General features: G+C 35.5%; 2 protein-coding genes across 2 annotated transcripts; both read right to left on the bottom strand.

Moving 5' to 3' along the window:
* Positions 1-5,942: 5,942 nt before the first annotated feature.
* On the bottom strand, positions 5,943-7,914 carry LOC147550195 (zinc finger protein ZAT5-like). Its single transcript, XM_086672612.1, has one exon. The coding sequence runs from the start codon at positions 7,152-7,154 to the stop codon at positions 6,222-6,224; it is 933 nt and encodes a 310-aa protein (XP_086528738.1). The 5' UTR covers positions 7,155-7,914; the 3' UTR covers positions 5,943-6,221.
* A 10,183-nt stretch (positions 7,915-18,097) lies between these two features.
* Positions 18,098-19,911, bottom strand: LOC147550194 (transcription factor FER-LIKE IRON DEFICIENCY-INDUCED TRANSCRIPTION FACTOR-like). Its single transcript, XM_086671524.1, has 4 exons — positions 19,264-19,911; positions 18,964-19,158; positions 18,610-18,783; positions 18,098-18,515 (listed from the first exon to the last, which is right to left on the bottom strand). The coding sequence occupies exons 1-4, from the start codon at positions 19,807-19,809 to the stop codon at positions 18,396-18,398; spliced, it is 1,035 nt and encodes a 344-aa protein (XP_086527650.1). The 5' UTR covers positions 19,810-19,911; the 3' UTR covers positions 18,098-18,395.
* Between the last annotated feature and the right edge of the window lie 231 nt (positions 19,912-20,142).

Below are 20,142 nucleotides of genomic sequence, written 5' to 3'. Positions count from 1 at the left end.
TATGTCGGGGTTTGTTCTTTGTGATTGAATGCAATGAATTTTATTTCTTTCAATATGTTGTAATCATTCATTTCTTCTTTCATCATGAGTACTTTTCCCCTCGATATTGGAACAGCCTCATGAAAAAGATTTGACCTCAATGTTTCCTCTGCACTTATGGCTACGCTCCTGGCATGTACGTATTTGCGATGCCTAGGTGTGTGACTTTGTTGTACCATCACTTGGGTTGTGCTTTCCGCATCGCTTTTAAATGTGCTTTTAGCTCCACATCTCAGACAGTTTTGCTGGTGCTTCAGAGCAATGCTTTTCCCTACTAGCAACAACGATGAGTGGCTGAAGCGTTGGCGAAAATACTTGAAAGCGTAACAAGTGCGACATAAATGTCGCCGAAAGTACATATACCTAAAGTAAACTACATACACCGAAAGTACATATAAAGCCTTAGGGGAGTAATATTATGAATTTACTTGCAAACGATGGCGAAAGCAAATAAATAAAAAGAAGATGCTATTTGACCCGAATGGCCCAAGATAGCGCTAACATCATGGTGCAATCACTATAAAGTTTTGTTTTTGTGGTCCGTTTTAGGCCATGATGATGCAGGGGCACCCGGCATGGAGACTAATTCCATGACCGGACCCGGTCATGGTCCAACCGGCCAAGGAGAGAGGACTTAGAAAGTTCTTATTTTAGTATGTTTATTAATTAATTTTGGTTTAGGAATTATGCTATTTTAATATTTCCAATAATTGGAAAGGTCCAGAGTTAGTCCAGTTATTTAGGCAAGTTGCAGTATTTAATTATTTAGGAATTCTAATTCAAGTCTATCTAGGAAAGTCCAAAAACCCTATAAGAGGGATATCTAGTTTGTCTATTATTTTCAGATTTGAGAGAAAAACCCCATTAAAGTTTTAATAAAGTTTATTATTTAGAGTTATTTGATCTTTAATTTCATTGTTCTTATTTAGTTATTTCATATCTTTAATTCCGCTGCGTTTCTACATCAAGTGGTATCTAGAGCCATAATTTTTTTTTTCTTCATCACTTTTATCATCATGGTTAATACTACTACTACTACACCAACTAAGGAGAAATCACCAACTTTCTCTTCTGAATGGGACAACATTAAAGAAGGGCTATCTGCAGGAAGAAAATTGGAAGAAGGGTTCAATGAGTACAAGAAGGAAACAACAGAAAAATTCGACAAAATCGATAAAAGATTCGATCAACTCAATGACTCAATCACCATCATCTCCAAACAACTTGAAGGTATGTGTAAAAACCAAACTCCACCTCCTACCACTATCACACATCAACCCTCACCACTAACGGGCACCACCACCACCACAACCACTCGGTTTCCCCCTCTAGGTTTCTCCTCCGAACCGACGACACCACTCTTCGGCCACACCATTAGCCACCCTCCACCGATTATAACACCACCCTTCACCACCTCCTATTCACCAAACACATTTTTTCCAACACCTAGCTACCCCCCCTATACCCACTCTTCAACACCACCATCATTCTCCTTCCCCGAGCCGACGACAACACCACACCGACCACCACACCGACCACCACACCGACCACCACCCGAGAGCCACCTCTCGGCCGATCACAATACCCTCACCACTCCATAAACCAACAACCGAAACATCACCAACCTAACCCAACCAATTGGCCCTTTAGGAACCGTTACGACCCAACAAGACCCACGTACCCTTTACCTGTATAACCGATACCCATCATTCCCAACAAACCCAATCGAAACCAACCCACCGTACCATCAACATCACTACCAATACAACCCTCATACCGAAACACGATCAACCACCACACCTTTTGATCCGGTCACACCACCTTCACAACACCGTCGCCCCCTTGAAACCGAACCACACCACAACCTCCCTTTCCAACCCGACAACACTACCAACCAACGTCATCAAAACCACCCGGTCAACCGAAACCGAGACCACCTCTGCACCAATTCTCTAAACCGTGACCTTACTATCACTCTCACCCGTCCAACCAACATACAACAACGACAAACTTTGGGAGTACAAAGCAACCAAACCGAACGTGATCACTACATTCCACCCACCGACATCGAATCTCCAAATCCTAGTTCATCATACCGTATTCGAATGGAGGTACCTTCATATGATGGTTCGATTAATATTGAAGATTTCTTGGATTACGTCTCTAGACTTGAGATATTTTTTGATGTTATGCAAGTTGAAGGCCCTGAACAGGTACGTTGTGTAACTGGTTATTTATCTAAAACTGCTCTTACTTGGTGGAAACAGGAATCTGAGAATCGTCGTTTATTAAACCTTCCACCTATTTCTTCATGGTTAGAATTGAAACCATTAATGTTCTCCCGTTTTCTCCCTCCGGATTATGAGAACCAACTATGTGTTGATTATTTACGTTGCCGCCAAGGAAGACGTTCCGTTGAGGAATATGCTTCGGAATTCCAAAGACTTATTACTAGACTTAATCTCCCAGATTCAGAGTCAATGAAAGTAGAAAAATTCAAGGATGGACTTCGTAATGATATTAAAGATTTGGTTAATTTGAGAGCTTTTAATTCGGTTTCTGAATGTATTAGTGTAGCTCGGTCTTTTGAATCTGATTCACGTTCAATTTTTCGAGGACATAGTACGAGAAATCAAACAGTCAGAACTCTACTAGATGAATTAGATCAATCAAAGCAGGCGGAAGACGGTACTAAATCACTAACAGAAAATCCTTATAAAAAGCCTCCACCAGTTAAGTGTTATCGTTGTTTTGAAACAGGCCACTATTCTAATGCTTGCCCCTCTCGCGGTAAAGCTAATTTGGTAGAAAAGAAAGCTGATTCGGATACAGATGAGGATCAATTTGAACGAATTAACACTATTCCCGACAATGGTGATAGGGTTATGTTACTCACTCGACGAGTTCTTTTCACACCTTTCAAGAGGAATTTATCTCAACGAAAGAATTTGTTCGTTACACGGGGAACAGTACTGAATAAAGTTTGTACTATTGTGATTGACAATGGTTGTGTAGAGAATTTGATTTCTACTAAACTAGTCAATTTCTTGGGTATTCCTACAGTGATTAAATCAACACCATATAAAACAGCTTGGATTCAGTCCGGTACTACTACAAGAGTTGATCATATGTGTGCTATTAATCTTTCTATTGGTTCTTCTTATGTGTCTACAGTTAATTGTGATGTTACATATATGGATTTATGCCACATCATATTAGGACGGCCATGACAATCTGATGTTGATGCCACTTACCGTGGTCGTTCGAATGTTTATGAATTTCCATGGAAGAAGAAGATTGTGACATTATTACCAATTGAAGATGGATCGGAGGAATTACATTCTCTTCACAAACGGTTCGGGACGAACCTCTTGAGGGAAGAGGATGCTGACTGATGCAGGGGCACCCGGCATGGAGACTAATTCCATGACCGGACCCGGTCATGGTCCAACCGGCCAAGGAGAGAGGACTTAGAAAGTTCTTATTTTAGTATGTTTATTAATTAATTTTGGTTTAGGAATTATGCTATTTTAATATTTCCAATAATTGGAAAGGTCCAGAGTTAGTCCAGTTATTTAGGCAAGTTGCAGTATTTAATTATTTAGGAATTCTAATTCAAGTCTATCTAGGAAAGTCCAAAAACCCTATAAGAGGGATATCTAGTTTGTCTATTATTTTCAGATTTGAGAGAAAAACCCCATTGAAGTTTTAATAAAGTTTATTATTTAGAGTTATTTGATCTTTAATTTCATTGTTCTTATTTAGTTATTTCATATCTTTAATTCCGCTGCGTTTCTACATCACATGATGTTTCGGGCCAAATAGCTTTGTTAAAAAATATCATTGAAATATCTACCAGAGCATCAATAAAAATACCTTCTTGGTCCTAGTGCGTCATTAGGATAACAACAAAATGTCGAAAAATAGAGAATTATTTATTCTTTAAGTTCAACAAAAAAAAAAGAGAATTATTCTTTACTTCATAAAGTAACTTATAAAATGAAATCACAAATGACACTCAACAAAATAGGGTATTGTCTACATTAGAAACCCTTTCAATAGACAACTGCCCTTTCATCTAAAGGGGTGTGGAAAAATCAAAATTGAAGTTTTGAGGAATCCCAAATGAACCAGTCCAATTCCTCACATTTGATTCAACTATTTAAGTTCTAGCTATTAAAATAGCAAATATAAACCAACATTAGTGTTTTCAACAAAAAAAAAACAACATTAGTGCTTTTCATTTTTTAAAACCAAACAAATAAAACGTGCCCATAACCAATCACATTACTACTCAAAATGTCTGCTAAGCTTTTAAGGTGGAGTAAGCCATACCAGCACTTTAGATGAATGAACCCAAATTTCTCACTCATCCTTTCCTCTTATCTCTAAAAAAAAAAGAGAGTTTGTTTTTAATGAGTTTGATGTAAAATTGCCAAATCCCAAGCTAAGAAAGGTTGATTTTCTATTTTCAGCAAATGCAGCTGAATGTATAGCATTCCAATAGATCATGTTGATACGTGTCTAAGATTTATTTGCTTGATCTATTCCACGAATTTGAGTTCGACCTCATTCCTAAAGGAAATTATTCCAAGATATATATTATGTCATGATCAAGTATTTGGAGTAAGATACTTATGCTCAAACTATCAAGTTTTGTTCAATGCCTTCCATAATTATGATAGACGATAGCAAAGAAGATGAAGAGGACCATAATTTTTGTCGTATGTGATATATATATGCAATATTCCAACCTAGAATAATACGTTTTTTTTTTGTTAATTTAGCAATTTGTTATATCATTCATCATTTACCCCTGTAGACTCACTCACCATATATCCACTTAGCAAATCGAAAACTTATTGAACTTGGGTATAAAGTAGGGTAGATTAGATGGGCTTTAGGTCCCTTAGGATGGCACGTAAGCAGATGTTTGTGGGCTTTAGGACTCAAATGAGACAGTTATAATGTTTATTCAATTCATTAATATTGATATATGTTTGTATTATCTCTTATTGATTTATCAGTGTCTTGTAATGATGACTATTATAGTCCATTTAGAGAAAAAAATAGAAATAAAAATATATATCAACCATTTTAAACTAAAATAAATGTCCTCCAAGCCGTCATAACAACCGCACAACGAGCATAAACACCCTAGCTAAATACTCTAGATGTAACTGTAGCCGTATACATAGAAACACTTGCGCGCCCGATTTCAACTACAATTAAAATTAAAAAGGAAGAATATCATTATGTTCTTATGTTCATTTCACAATACGTATTATCATTCCGCAAGCAATCACAACCACCACCACTCCACAAGAGGCTTATATTATATGCTGTGGAGATACACTCTAAATTACAATGTGTGAACTCATTGTTCTATCATACCAACATAAGTGCAACCAAATCTAATTAAGTCAAATTTGATTAGATGTGAAAGAAGTATATTGGGTGGGGAAGTTAGAAGTAAAGGTAAGATATGCCGGCCAAATTAAAGAAATGGTAAAGAACCCAAAACTCTAAGTAGAATATAAGCAAATAAAAAGTGAACAGATGGATGAATAAGAGGATGATTGAGTAGTTACCTACTCAGCTTCCTTATGGTTTATTTTTGTCATTTAATGAACAAGATGGAAAGAGAGAGAGAGAGAGAAGCTTTACCTTTCTTGCAAATGAAACAATGGAACCTAATCCATGACCCCTTTTTGGGAGGTGGTGGAAAAACCAATCCAACCTCTCTCTCTCTCTCTCTAGGAGTTATAGAGAGAGAGAGAGAGGAAAGAAGATGCTTCCATCACTCACTCACTTTTCGTGAAACAAAGGCCACCATGAACCACACTACCCACTTCACTACTCAACCGTAAAAATTCATAATCATCATCAAAAAAGTAAAAAAAGAAAAAGATAATCAAATTTACTCATAAAAAGAATGAACTTATAACAATTAAGAATGATAGTAGTATTAACAATTACCCCTCCCACCCTCCCCACCCCCCCCAAAAAAAAACAATGTAAATAATTCACAATCTCCTATTGAATTAGTGGGTAATTTGTTTGATATGTAAACATTTAGTAATTAGGAGAGTCATGGGTTTTAACTCTCTCCTAATTTTAATTTGATTTCTCTCTTTCTCTCTCTCTAGCTCTAGCTCTAGCTCTAGCTTTTGCTGATGATATCAGTAATGACAATCCACTAGAGAAGAAGTTGATGAAAAGATCAATTTTTGTTGTTTAGAATTGAAGAGAAAATTTGTTTCTCTATCTTCTTCTGGTGCTGGAAGATTGAGATCCAAAGTTAATACGGTTTTCGCCTTCTTTGTTATTATCTCTTGATGATGTTGATTTGATAAATCTGCAGTCATAGTGGTGGTGGATGCCCTATGTCTTCTCATATGACCACCTAAAGCTTGACCTGATGAGAATTCTGAACCACATATAGAACACTCGTGAACCCTAGATTTGTTACTAGTATTATTATGAAAATGATGAGTTGAATTACCCATTTGAAGGGTAAGAGAAGGAAGACTAGTTTCATTGAATTGGTGGGTTTCTTCAACTTGAAGAAAAGGTGATGATGATGGTGATACTTTCTTCTCTTCAACCATGGCCTTATTAGGTCTTTTGTGACTTGCCCTGTGCCCGCCTAGGGCTTGAAAAGACGGAAAACATCGGTTACACGTCTTGCACTCGTATACATATAATCCCGATCCCTTGTTAGAATTATTTGTTGTTGTTGTTGGATTGACAAATTTTCGATTACAAATTCTCTCCAACCCACCACCACCATTTTCATTATCAACTTGTTTTGATTTGTATTGATGGTTGTTGTGACCACCTTGAGCAAGGAGAATTAGGCAATTAGCCATGTCTTCTTCTTCTTCGGAATGAACGGAGAATTGATCAACCGAGGTGGTTGGTGATGATGATGACAAGTTAAGATTTTGATCTTCTCCACCACCACTAGGACCACCACTAGGACAAGCACCACCACCACTTGATGAACTTGTAGTAATGGGAAAAGCATGAGGAGACAATGGTCTTTGTCTTTTGGTGCGTTTTCCCTTGACAACATTATGTATGAATTCTTCTTGAGGATGAACAACGTCCATGATCTTACTAAGTAGACAAAATCTTAGAGAGAGAGAGAGAGAGAGAGAGAGAGAGAGAGAGAGAGAGAAGTGTGAGAGAGAAGTATGAGAGAGAAGTATGAGAGAGAGGAAGTAAGCAAGGTAAGGGAGGAGGAAGAGTAGACGTTATTGTTTATTTATAATGAATCAATGAATGAATGAATGTGAGAATAATAGAGAGAGAGAGAGAGAGAGAGAGAGAGAGAGAGAGAGAGAGAGAGAGAGTTTTAAGTAGTCAAAGATATATAGGGTGATGGTTGTGAAACAGTAACCGCATGAATTAGTCCGCAAAACTTCCCTCTTGCGTTAATTTCCAACCTTTGAAGTTATTTAGTGGATACTCCAGTAGTTTTAAAATCACAACCCTATATCTATATTAGAGGTTGAAATTCTAGAGAGAGAAAGAGAGTGAATTAGAGGAGATTAGTAACTGATGAAAATAGCTTAATTAATAACTAGAGATGAAAATTAGAGGTCATAAGTAGTAAGTAATTAAATTAGAACTTAACAGTTGGAGAATTAAAGTGGTTAAGAGTCCGTCCGTCCGTGTCACACTCCCTTTCTCACACTTTGCCAACACACTCACTCACGTCAGGTTAAAACAACAACAACCCATTGGATTGGCATCTCTTCTTCTCTACCTTCACGGTAAAACCATGCCTAGCTTTCCCTCCCTCCCTCTTCTTATTCACAGCTCGATCCTTATTCCTTAGAGAGAGAGAGAAACACTGTTTTAGAGAGAGAAAGAGAGATTCGGTTGGCTGTGAAGCAAACCCAATCTCAAATTCTCTCTCTCTCTCTCTCTCTCTCTAGAGGATTGGAATGCAAGTCTGTAGCCACGGAATTTGCGGTGATACCTTTCTTTTCTTCCTCTCTTAATTTCTTAATTTGGGAATATATTATTTTTAGATTAGACAACTCTTTGTACATGGCTTTTGGTACAAGAAGAACACTATTTAGTAAAGGCAGTGCGTTATAAAGGTTAATTTATGTATTTGCTCTTCCTTTACCAAATTAGTTTAAGGAGGGCGTTATAAGGATCACTTAATAAATAGTGCCAAAATAGAAGGACTTAGATAAAAATTAATAATAAATTTAATATTTTATTCACTTGTAGTTTCTCTCACATAAACAACCAAAACCCTAATATCGTCACTACTATCAACATCACCATTAGTATTAAAAAACTTCCAAAGTTTATCATCACTATAGTCTTAGTTTCGAGATTTTAATGATGCCTCAGGATCTCATGGATGAGGAACCACCGTTAATGAAGGAGGCAACCTACATCAAGAAAGAAGATTCCTTCGACCTAAACGAACCCATCAACTTAAACGAAACCATCGAATTAAACAAGGACATCGACTTAAACGAAGTTATCGACTTAAACAAAGACATTTATAATGAAGATACTATGTCTCAGGTAAAGAAGTATCATTTTCTTGTCTTCCTCTATGGTTGAGCAAACGTTTTAGGGTTTTAGGTCGTTTTTCTTTTCGTAAAGAATTTTCGGTTGGATCGACTGAAAAAGACAACAAATTTCAGTATGGTCGGTTGAAAAATACAACAAATTTCGGTAGTAACAACTGAAAAAGATGACAAATTTCGGTTGGATCGATTGAAAAAAATAACAAATTTGGGCCGGTCCCGCTGAAAATAGTAATAAATTTCGGTCGAGATGGCTGAAATTAGTCTGTTTTTTCAACCGCTCTGGCCGAATTTTTTATAATTTTCAGTTGGTGTTCATGATTTTTATTTATGCCAAGCGAAATTTCTTTTATGTAAATGTCACTTATATATTTTTCGAGTTACATCTTTTTTTGTATTCTTTATTGCAATATTGATACTTGAAATCCTCAAAAGTTACTTTAATTAGTGTTAAAACCCTAAAAATCTATTGAGAAATCAAGCAATAACAAGAATTACAAACTCTCTATGGAGATGAGTGTTGTGTTAGTCATCTAAGGTTTAGGTTTCTATCTCTATATCTATCTTTTAGATAGGATCAAACAGATTTAGGGTTTTTCTCCTTCTCAAGATGTTTATCTCTCTTCTCTCTCTCTTTGATTTGATCTAAGGTTTTAGGTCGAACAGGATTCTCTCTTCTCTCTCGAAGGTTTTTAGCCGGATAGAAGGATACTCTCTTCTCTCTCTTTTGGTCCAAAATAGTTTGATGGGAGGGACCAAAGTATAAATTTGGGATATTTTAATAAAAATGTTTATCCCTCCCTATTCTAAAAAAAGTGATCTCCCTATCTAATGCACTGCCTTTGCTAAAAAATGCTCTTCCTATACCAAAATCCTTGTACATCTAGGTTGGGCGGCCTTCTTCTTAACTGATCATAACTAATTATGGAATTAAGGATTATTATGTTACTATTATAAGTGAAAGGAAAATGCTAAAATCACATACGATTTTGACAAAAGAAGATTCCCAGCTGATTTGATTGAAAAAACGGACTTTTTTCAATGAATTCTGATTTCCGTATAAGAAAATGGGACTCTGACCAGCCATTTCTGTGTCGGGACAAGATTTAGAGAGAATGTGTTTTATTTTGTCAAGCTGTATCACCCGAACGAAAATCAACTAGGAGGCCGACCACGCATTTTATCACGATATTCTATCTAATCATAATAAAAAAATTGTAGGGTTAATTCCTATTTGACCCCTTACTTTGTGATCAACTTCCTTTATGACCCTCTATTTTAATGTAAATTCAAATATGACCCCATTTTTTAATGTAAATGTCATAACTACCCTTCTTACAAATATTTTGTCAAAATAAAATTAAATAAAAAACATGAATTCCACCTCACCTCTTTCTCCACCTCATATCTCTCTCCAACTCACCTCTCTCTTCTCCGACGAAGGTCGCCGGCCGGAAAATTTTCCGACCGACGACCTTCAAAAAAAAAACTCTCATCTCTCTCTCTCTAAACACTCAGAGAAGGAGGGTTCTTAGAGAAAGCTTCTCGATTGAAAATCTTACTAACCAGAGTTAAAAAAGATGGTGATGGCTAGTAAAAGCAACTATAAAGATCTCTGACTGCATAGATTGCAAGAAAAGAAAAGAGAATAGATTATCTCAAGCTCAATCATCTTTCTCATTCTCTTAAAAACTCATCCACCAAGTCTTCACCAGTTCTATCTCTCTCTAAAACTCTCTTTCTCTCTTTATGATTTCTCTTTCTAATACATCCCTTTTATTCAACATTTTAGGTTAAACAATCAAAAACCACGAATGATTCAACATAAAATTGATTTTGTTCAAGTAAGAAGATCGAGTGGTTTAAAACATACAAAATCAAATTTTGAAACAATTAACATAAGCCCTAACCCAAATACCCTAATACCTATATCATCTTCTCACACAAACATAACTATTTTGAAACCCTAATCACATAAATCTTCATACTTTTAAACAAAACATAATACCCTCTCACCTATTCGTCATGGAAAAACGCTCTCTCTTCACGTTAGTTCTAAAGATCTATAGAGAATTAAAGTCTGCACCAGAAATTTTCCCGTGATCATCAACAAAAACCTAAAAAAAAGCAAACTTTAATAAAGACCCAAATCAGAATCAGAAACATAGAAGAAAATCGATGAAGGTTACTAAGAGAAAACCCTAACCCCGACGAAGGGGATGAAGAGAATTGAACCCGCACCAGAAATCTTCCTGTGATCATTAACAAAAACCAAAAAGAATTAAAACCGAGTTTCAAGTTTCAAAATCACGGCGATGAGCTGAGTTGTTTTCAGGGCTAGCACAATCAAATTTCAAGGATCTTGGAAGCTTAATGGAAAGTTCCAAATTTTTATTAGGTGTTTCAAATTCCTTAATAGCACTTCCCAGATCAAGAATTTGGGGTGGATCATTAGAGGAATTAAGCATCTGAACAATTTCAACAACCGTGACACTTGTACTGACTTCACATCCATTCTCAGAGGTCAATCCAGATTTCGATGATTCTAAGAAAAATTCTCTGAAATACAAAATACAGTAACGGAGCTCTTAATAAATACCCAAATCAGAGAGAACAATCTTATTGAAGATGGATTATCCATGATTCCCTTTCTGGGCATGAAGGGAGAGAGTTTTCAGAGAGCAAAAGTTTTTAGAGAGAGAGTTTTGAGATAGAAAATGAATGTTTTTTTTAAAGTTTGAAGGAAGCCGAGCGGAAAATTTTCCGGCCGGCGACCTTTGTCGGAGAAGAGAGAGGTGAGGTGGGAATATCTTTTTTTTTTTTAATATTTTTATTTTGAAATTAAGAATTATGGCATTTACTTCAAAATAGGGGGCTAAGTTTGAATTAATGAAAAATAGGGGGCTAAGAAGGGAGCTGGTCACAAAGTAGGGGGCCAAATAAGGATTAACTCAAAATTGTAAAATTGAAACATTTAAAAACATCAAACATGACTAGAAAAAGAATGGTCATAGGTAAACCGCAATCAGTTATCTCTTTCCTTAGACAATAAACAACATATTATGTGTATCTATAATATGTGTGAGTGTCTCCCAAGATACGTTGACTTACCTTCTCTCATTTTTTTTTATCTTAGGTACGCACTTCTTATCGACAATCAAACGAATTTAAATAGGTATTAGGAACTCCTAACTTCGGTTTTCATCTCTGGAATTTCTTTGTAATTTGACGATTTGTTTACACTCAGAATCTCAGTCGGGGATCTTCCACTGCTGCAAGTATCATAGAGGTTTGTCCTGCAAAGGTATCCGAAACGAAATATTTAATCTTTCGTAATCAATTGCATTCTCCACATAAAACTAGCTTTAGCCTCAGAGTGCCTTTTGTAACTCCCAAACACCCCCTTCCCATCAAGTTAGCATAAATCATTAATATCTCATTCATACAAAATCAGTTTTGTGCAAGCCTTAACCTGAAACTCAATCGCTAGACTACACAAATGCAATGGTATGCAAATCTTGTCACCTTGATGATTCAAACTCACTCAAAATACAAAAAAACAGTCTCAACTAAAGGTTTGATTCTAACATCTATTATGTTAGCGATAAAAGTTCAAATCTTGTTATTTCAATTTTCTTACAAATGCTTTAAGAACATATTTGGTGTGAGGGAATGAAATGTTGTTACGTGGAATTGCTTTTCCAATTTTTCGACGAAAGTGCATTAAAATCACATTTCTTATAGAATAAGATCTCATTAGTGAACCCAAGAGTGGGTGAGTTTGCAATTACTAACTAGTATTCACACTGAGTGATTGTTATTCCTCGCGGATTCGGTTTCGTATGGCAAACATAGTCCATGAGTAATTTTAAGAAAAAATGGTCCAGAGGTAAAAAAAAAAAAAAAAACCTTAATAGTGTTTATAGTCCATCCATCTCCCAAAATGTATCAAAAGTCCAAAAATAAATGATAAAGTCACATTTAGTCTAAATGAAGATCCCAGAGCACCAAATCCCATCTCTATGCAAAAACTTTTTTCGCTTCTTCCGACTTTACCCCTCTATATATACATACATACAGATTTATGCATTCAACATTTCGAATAGTGTACAACTCAAGTCCCATACAAAGTCATTTGTGCATTGAACGTTTTGAATAGTGCATAACCCAATTTTTCAGATATTAAGAACCTAAAGTGACTGACTAAAATGGATTACAAACCTAAAATTCAATGTACAAACTACCAGATGCAATATACAAACATTGAATTAGAAATGCATTACATCCAAGATCTATACAAAGTCATCTAGGTATAGTTCATAACCTAACTTTTCAAATGCTAAGAACCTAAAGTCACTGACTAAAATGGATTACACACATAAAAGTGACTAACTAGTATGGATTACACGCTAGAATGTGCATTGTACAAATTACCAGTTGCAATATACAAACATTGTATTAGAAATGCATTACATGTAAGATTAATACAAATTCATTTCTGTACTCAACATTTCTAATAGTTTTTAACCTAATTTTTCAAATGCTTTGAACCTAAAGTCATTGAATAGTATAAATTACACACTTGAAAATGTATTTTACAAACTACCAAATACAATATACAAACATTGAATTAGAAATGCATTACATCTAAGGTTCATACAAAGTCATTTATGCATAGTCTGTAACTTTATTTTTCTGATGCTAAGAACATAAACTAACTGAATAAAATGGATTACATATTCAAAAATGCAATATACAAACTACCAGATGCGTTACACAGACTACCAGATGTATGAAATCTTTTGATTGAAGGTATTTTGGGCAAAAGACTAAAAATCTATAGACCTTTATGGGTGGATCTTGGACTGGATTTTCTCTAACTTTTGGACTTCCAACCCATGACCCCTAATTTTAATTTGGTTCACATGTCTAACTTGAGCCACACGACATACAGATGATTCAATTTGAGTATGACAAAATTAATTCGTTATTCAACTATGATGTACAATTCACATATGATATTCTTAAAATGTAACACCTCTAAGTGGGAACCAATAATAAGTTGCTACTAGAATCATTATCTTTTTTTTTTTGTTGAAGGTATTAGGATCATTATCTTAATTATTAAATTTAAAATTAGATATACAGATATATTCATTATCCATTAACAATGTCTTGCCTCTGTGCCATCACCAAGATGGAATACAAACAAAAAAATAGAGAAACTGAGTTTTGGGAAAGGAATATTAGTACTATATAGTTTTAGTTAGTGTATCTACTCAACTATTGGGGTTCCATTTCAATTATTCTGTACTTAAGAACCAAGTTAATAATTAAAACCAAACTCCCACATTTGCTTGGTTCCACGTGGCGAAAACCCACGAACTCCAAGTAGTCCCCTAAAACTACACCTTGTAACACCCTATCAGAATTTTGATATCTTATTGTATTGAAAAGTAGTCAGTTAGTGAGAGAGATGGCAAATACAGGTAAGGTAGTAAGTCAATGGGGGAAAAAAGAATTAGGAGTGATGAGGGTTAGAGAGAGAGAGAGATTCTTGGCGTTAGGAATTATTTAGGTAGGTTGTGTGAAGCACGTAAGGGGAAAGGGCAGAGAGGTGTTAGTAGGAGTAGTAAGGAGTGGGAGTATTTAGTATTATGAAATAGAGAGTAGGTGGTGGGGGAAGGAAAGCATCGGTTGGTGGGGGATGGGAGATACATGGAAGCAAGAATAAGAATTAATGGGTGGCCTTCATCTCCTCACTTCTCACTCTTCTTCCCTTCCTCACCTTCTCCACCTCCTCTTAATTTCTCTCTCAACAATTTAACAAGGAAAACTTTATGCATATCACCCTATACATAAATTTGATTTAATTTGTGATTTGTCACCCATTAAGTCAAAAACTTTTTCGCCTGACCGAAATTAGGAAGTCACCCATTAAGTCAAAACTTTTTATACACGTAAGACGTAACATTTGGGATTTAGTAATTCGAGAGTAGTCTATAGTGATTTCTTTTGTTGCAAGAGTAGGCTATAGTGATTACCAATTTGCCAACAATTATAGATTGCGTTTAATCGTTAGATCTCCAATATTAATCCTAATTTATCTACGTTACTTGATGTAATTTTAGATTTGATTAGTTTGATTCTAATTTGCATACGTAACAAAAAAGAAAAAAAAAGTTGGATTTAATCTAATCATGATATTGTGTCAAGCAAATACTGAATTGAAATTCGATTGGCTATGAAACATAACCAGACTACTGATCAATCAGTATTGAGTTTTTTTTTTTTTTTTGATGAAAAATCAGTATTGAGTTTGATATGTCCAATTTTTCGAAAATATATATTGTGGGGTAACACATTTTTTATCCTGAAGTTTAGTATGTCTTATTTTTTTATACTTCATTTCATTAGCATGCCACTAGTACAAAATTGGGTAAGACTTATAGTAAGTAAGTATGAGTAATGACTTTTGAATTAATAAATATTTCATGAATGAATAGTAAGCTTAAAGAAGGTGTCAAACAATCAAACGTCACCCACATGAAGAGATTTTTTCAGTGACTTTGGAGCCACTCATGCACCAACTTTCTTCTTGCAACTAAGCACTATCCTTATTACCTCCATTCTTGCCTAAAGACACAAAAAAATAATGAACAATACCCTACAAAAGTCTACTACACTCTCTCTCTCCATTTCATATATTTTTTTCATCCCTCATCCATCCAAACTGTCCAATATATTTTTTTGATTTGGCTGGAGGGCTCCTTATGGAATATGGATCATTCAAAAATATATATTAAATGCATGACCAACATACCGCAAATCTCACTTACGCTCTGTAGCTTCCCACTATGTCCGCTTGTTCGTTGGATCCGGTCTTTGCCTTCTACTTTTCTATATAAGTTTCTAAACACGTCTACATTTATCTTGGGTCTTTGTTGTTTGACTTACTCTTACACTTTAGTTTACTTCTGATCTGTAGAGTGTAAGTCAGATTTTCATAGCTGTCAATGTGTACCCAATTATTCGTATCCACCCCTACTTTAGATCTTAAATTTTGGGGTTTTCTTGAAGGTGGAACTCCAATAACTCCTACAATTTGGACCGAATAGATTCTTGGCTCCAAATAGTTTGTTAGTGAATAATTGAAGGTTTGGTGCATATTGGGCAAGTAGTAGTGGTAGTAGTTTATTGGTTAATCATCTACTTAGAAAGCTAAATATACTGACATCTTAATGACTTAATTAATACTCTTATTACTTTATTCCTAAGAAAACCAACTGTCTAGAGACTGACTACAGATCAAATCATTGAGGAGTAGGGCTACCTATTCTCCAACCAATTAGTTGTTTGTTTAAATTTTATAATTATCTAAAAGTGGACTAATACAAAATTTAGTAATCATATTTCTTGCTCAAAACTACTTTTTTTTTTTTTTTTTTTTATGAACACAACCTTGCATTAACTAAACCAAAGAGTATACAAAACACAAAACAAAGCTACTTTAAAGCAGAAATAAACGATGGTACAGAGTTCCACACTTTCTTACTCGTATGTCTTCGTCCCCACTTGGCAAGCGCGTCCGCTGGAGCGTTACCCTCTCTATGAACAAATGAGAAGATCGCGGCTTCAAATTGCTTTCTGAGGGTCTGAACTTGTTGTAGAGTTGATTCCGTCTGCCAGTGTATGCCCACTTTGTTACCTTTAATAAAATTAATCAAGGATTGATTATCACTTTCGATGTGGATGTGTGAAATCTTCAGTTCTAAGGCCCATCTCATACTGTGGAGTATAGCTAAACCTTCACCTTCTTCAGCATTTTGGCAACGAATCGAGTCTGCTGCCGCTATGATGAAGTTTGAATCTTCATCTCGTATGATGCATCCGATTCCTGCCTGTTCTGTCATGTTACTAAAAGAGGCGTCCACGTTTATCTTAAGGAAAGGTTTCTCCGGGGGGATCCAGGATCTTCCCTTGGTTTTCTTTCTGTTTTTGGTTTTGGTTGTCGTCTCAATTTTGAGAGGAGTAATAGTAGTGTTATTGATTCTGTCAATAATTAGTCTCGGATTTTGTTTGTTTTCATTAAAACAGTTTTCGCATCGAGCTTTCCAGATAAACCATAAGATCTTGGCGTATAGTTGAGTAAGCTCCTCTGGCAAATCTTTCCATTGAAAGATCCACTGCATGGTTGAACCAATTTGATCCGTCCGAACTTGAAAATGGAACCAAATGGCTTTACCAAAAGTGCAATGAATCATTACATGATCAAGTGTTTCATCCTCTGCACAATTAATACAAGTGTAAGAGTTACCAATGAATTTACCAATTTTTGCTTTCACCGGAAGGCTATTTGTGCAACACTTCCATATGAATAGCTCAAAACTAGTTAGGAGTATATATATTTTTATCCAAACTAGAGTATTTGTCAGTCCAACCGTTTTCATTTCGAGATTACACTCAACTCAGTTAATATTAACACGGTCAAAACATGTAGGGAAAGATAACGCGTCAAAATTCTTACCAATTAATTAGACCACAAAATCTTCAACCTAATACAAACACACATTATATATATATATATATGTTGAGTGATAATGGTAATATGTGTATAGTAGTAGTGGTGGTCATGACTACTACTTGCTTTTGGGAGTTGCAACTAAAATACACTTTAACTGCTCATCATCCTCTCTGTGGAATAGAAATTAAATATAAAGTAGCACCAAAAGCCTCACTTATCTCCCTTAAAAGGACAATGACTTTATGTCCACCCCACCTAAAGTAGACTTATACCACTCTAGTTGGTACTCTCACTCTTGCCTCCTAAGGTAACTCATCCATCTCCCAAAGTAATGAAAACCTTCCTTTAACTCTATTTCCTTGTTTGGAAGCACCAATATTTTATACATGCAGTACTTGGTTAGTTTTGGGGCCATCTCACCCAAAAATTAGATCAACAAGTGATATTTTTTCATATTATATAATTCATCGGAAACATTTTTCTCTCTGTAATAGTTCGATATTATCTTATCGTTATAGAACCAAAATCTTAGAACTTTCGTGCAAAACCATGCGTCTTTGTTTACCTAAAATAAAGTAGTTGGAATTGTAGGTTTGGAACATCAAAGGAATTTTAAATAGTTGCAGATTTGCAATTTATTTATGCAACTAACTTAACTATAGAGTTCAACAAAAAAAAAAACTAACTTAACTATAGAGTTTTTTTTTTGTTGAAATAACTTAACTATAGAGTTGATCCAGGATTAAGGGAAACTCTAAAGGCGATCCCCCCTTAATCAAATTCCATGTGTGAAGGGACCGCCTTTAGAAAACAGGGCTTCTTTAGAACTTCTTAATGATTCATTTTATTGGTAATGGGCCTATTCGTGAGGCAGCATATCCTGGGCCTGGGCTGTGAGCTAGTTCCTTGGTGCCCGACGTCGACCCACTCATTAATTTTCCAATAAGCAACCGGGTGAGTCTAAAACCACAACTAATAACAAACCCAAATTCGCCATATTATTACTCGGAGTGTTCAAGAAAACTTTGTTTATACATGGTCTCATACAAATTAAACTCGGGCCTATGCCAAGGATATTATTATTACAAACAACCTTAGGTAAATGTGTACTTCCAGCGACAAATGACCATGAAAAAACACAGGTCTTTGCTTCCATACTTAAGAAAAAGTCAAATCATCTGATTCCAAAACACGATAATCCATTTTTGTACTACTAGGCTATCCCTAGTACTCTTTCGGTAGATTCTGATATTTATGTCTCTATCTTTGATTCAAAATCCCAAATTTGTCATGTTGTTTGACATATACTCAAAACCCTGGTTCAAAAGAGCCCTATTCACCCATAACCTCAAGTTTGACAAGCTCATGTCTTCCCAATCACCTTCTTTGACCTGTTTCATGAACCACCAAGTCACGATAACGAAAATCAAGGTGTGTTCAAGAAGAAGTAAATAAAGATTAAAGATATGCTCAAACAAATCTTACATTTAGGATAAATGTGAAAACCAATCGTTCGGGAAACATAGCAAAATTTGAACTTTGAATGTTGAAGGCTGTTAGAGACTCAAGAGCTCTGTAAAGAGCAACTGCAACACCTTCTCCTATGCTGCATACCAATCTCACACAGAACATACTTTCTTCTAGGTCTACCACATCCATCTACAAAATCATGTAAAAACTATTCTAATAAATCACAATGTTCGAAATGTAAATAATTTTTGTTTAACAAATGATCTTCTTACAGTTAGTACCCATAGGCTCCAGGGCCAATCCTGGCGCAACAGGCTGCTTAAGCACCCATGACGCCTGGCCTAGCCCAATTTCCACCCGTATCCTTACCTGCAGAATCTTCTTGTCAAGTTGATGCTTATAACAATCTTGAGTTTGTGACTTCTTTCCACAGTTTTGATCTAAACTTTTTTCTTTAATGGATGCCGATTCAAGTTCTTCTATTTCAGTTCCGAGCTTCTTAGCTTGCATCTGCAACTCTTTGACATATGAAACTGCATCTCCAACTATTGATGCTTTATCCATCTGTAGACCCAATTAAACAAGATGAACTCTTATTAAGTATAAACATCGAATATATCGATCCTTAATTTATGAAGAAGCATTAGCTTAGCTAGATAAACTATATACCTTGGTAATGTTAGGAACCAATGCACGTAAAGCGTAAAGCTTCTCCTTCATTCGAACTCTCCTCCTTCTTTCTGAAGTTATCATCGATCTTGAATTATCAACCAATACTCTACCATTTGACGATATTGGCGTAGTACCAGTTGTTGTAGTCCCTGAAGAGTAGTCCCCTACGTTTGCTTCTTCTACTTCTTCCATGTAGTTAACACCAAAGGGTGGTGTATAAGCTATGTAATTTGGATCATAACTAGTAGTACTAATGTTGTTGAGCCCAAACACTTCCTCTAGTCCAAGACTAGTGGACAAAAACGGCTCACCACCACCACTACCACTATCACCAACATCATCACTACCATAAACACCACCACCACCACCAAAAAGAAGGTCTTCATGAAGGGTTTCATGATGAATTGGGGTATAAGAGTCAAATGAGTCATTTGCTATTTGTTCAATGAATTGCTGAAAACTCGCATCACTAATAAAATCTCCAAATAATTCAAAATCGTTTAGCGGAATTCGAGATGTCTGGAAAGGTTGAATGTCATTCATTGCTAAGCTTGATTTGGATGTTAATAACTGTGCTCTAGTACTTGGTTGTTGTACAGTTATCGATTAAAAGAGGTTAAGAGTGGTTCTTATACTAATAGTGGTACTAATTAGGTGTTCATTAACATATATAAACTAAACCAGGCAATAGTTGGAATAGAATTTAAATTTTATTGTTGTTTAAATATATCGCTTATGTTTTTCGAAAACTTTGTTAATAACTATACCTTAGTTTATATAAAACTTACTTAATAATGCTTCTAAAACTAATTTAAAAAAATCGGGTTTCAGTGTTTAACTATGTTTATAAAAATAAGTCATTTCGAGATCAGGAGC

The sequence above is a fragment of the Eschscholzia californica genome, unplaced genomic scaffold, assembly GCF_041429995.1.
Source record: "Eschscholzia californica isolate CP2 unplaced genomic scaffold, dmEscCali1.0.p SCAF_3, whole genome shotgun sequence".
In the NCBI taxonomy this organism is placed as follows: Eukaryota; Viridiplantae; Streptophyta; class Magnoliopsida; order Ranunculales; family Papaveraceae; genus Eschscholzia; species Eschscholzia californica.
This window is presented reverse-complemented; position numbering and strand designations above follow the sequence as displayed.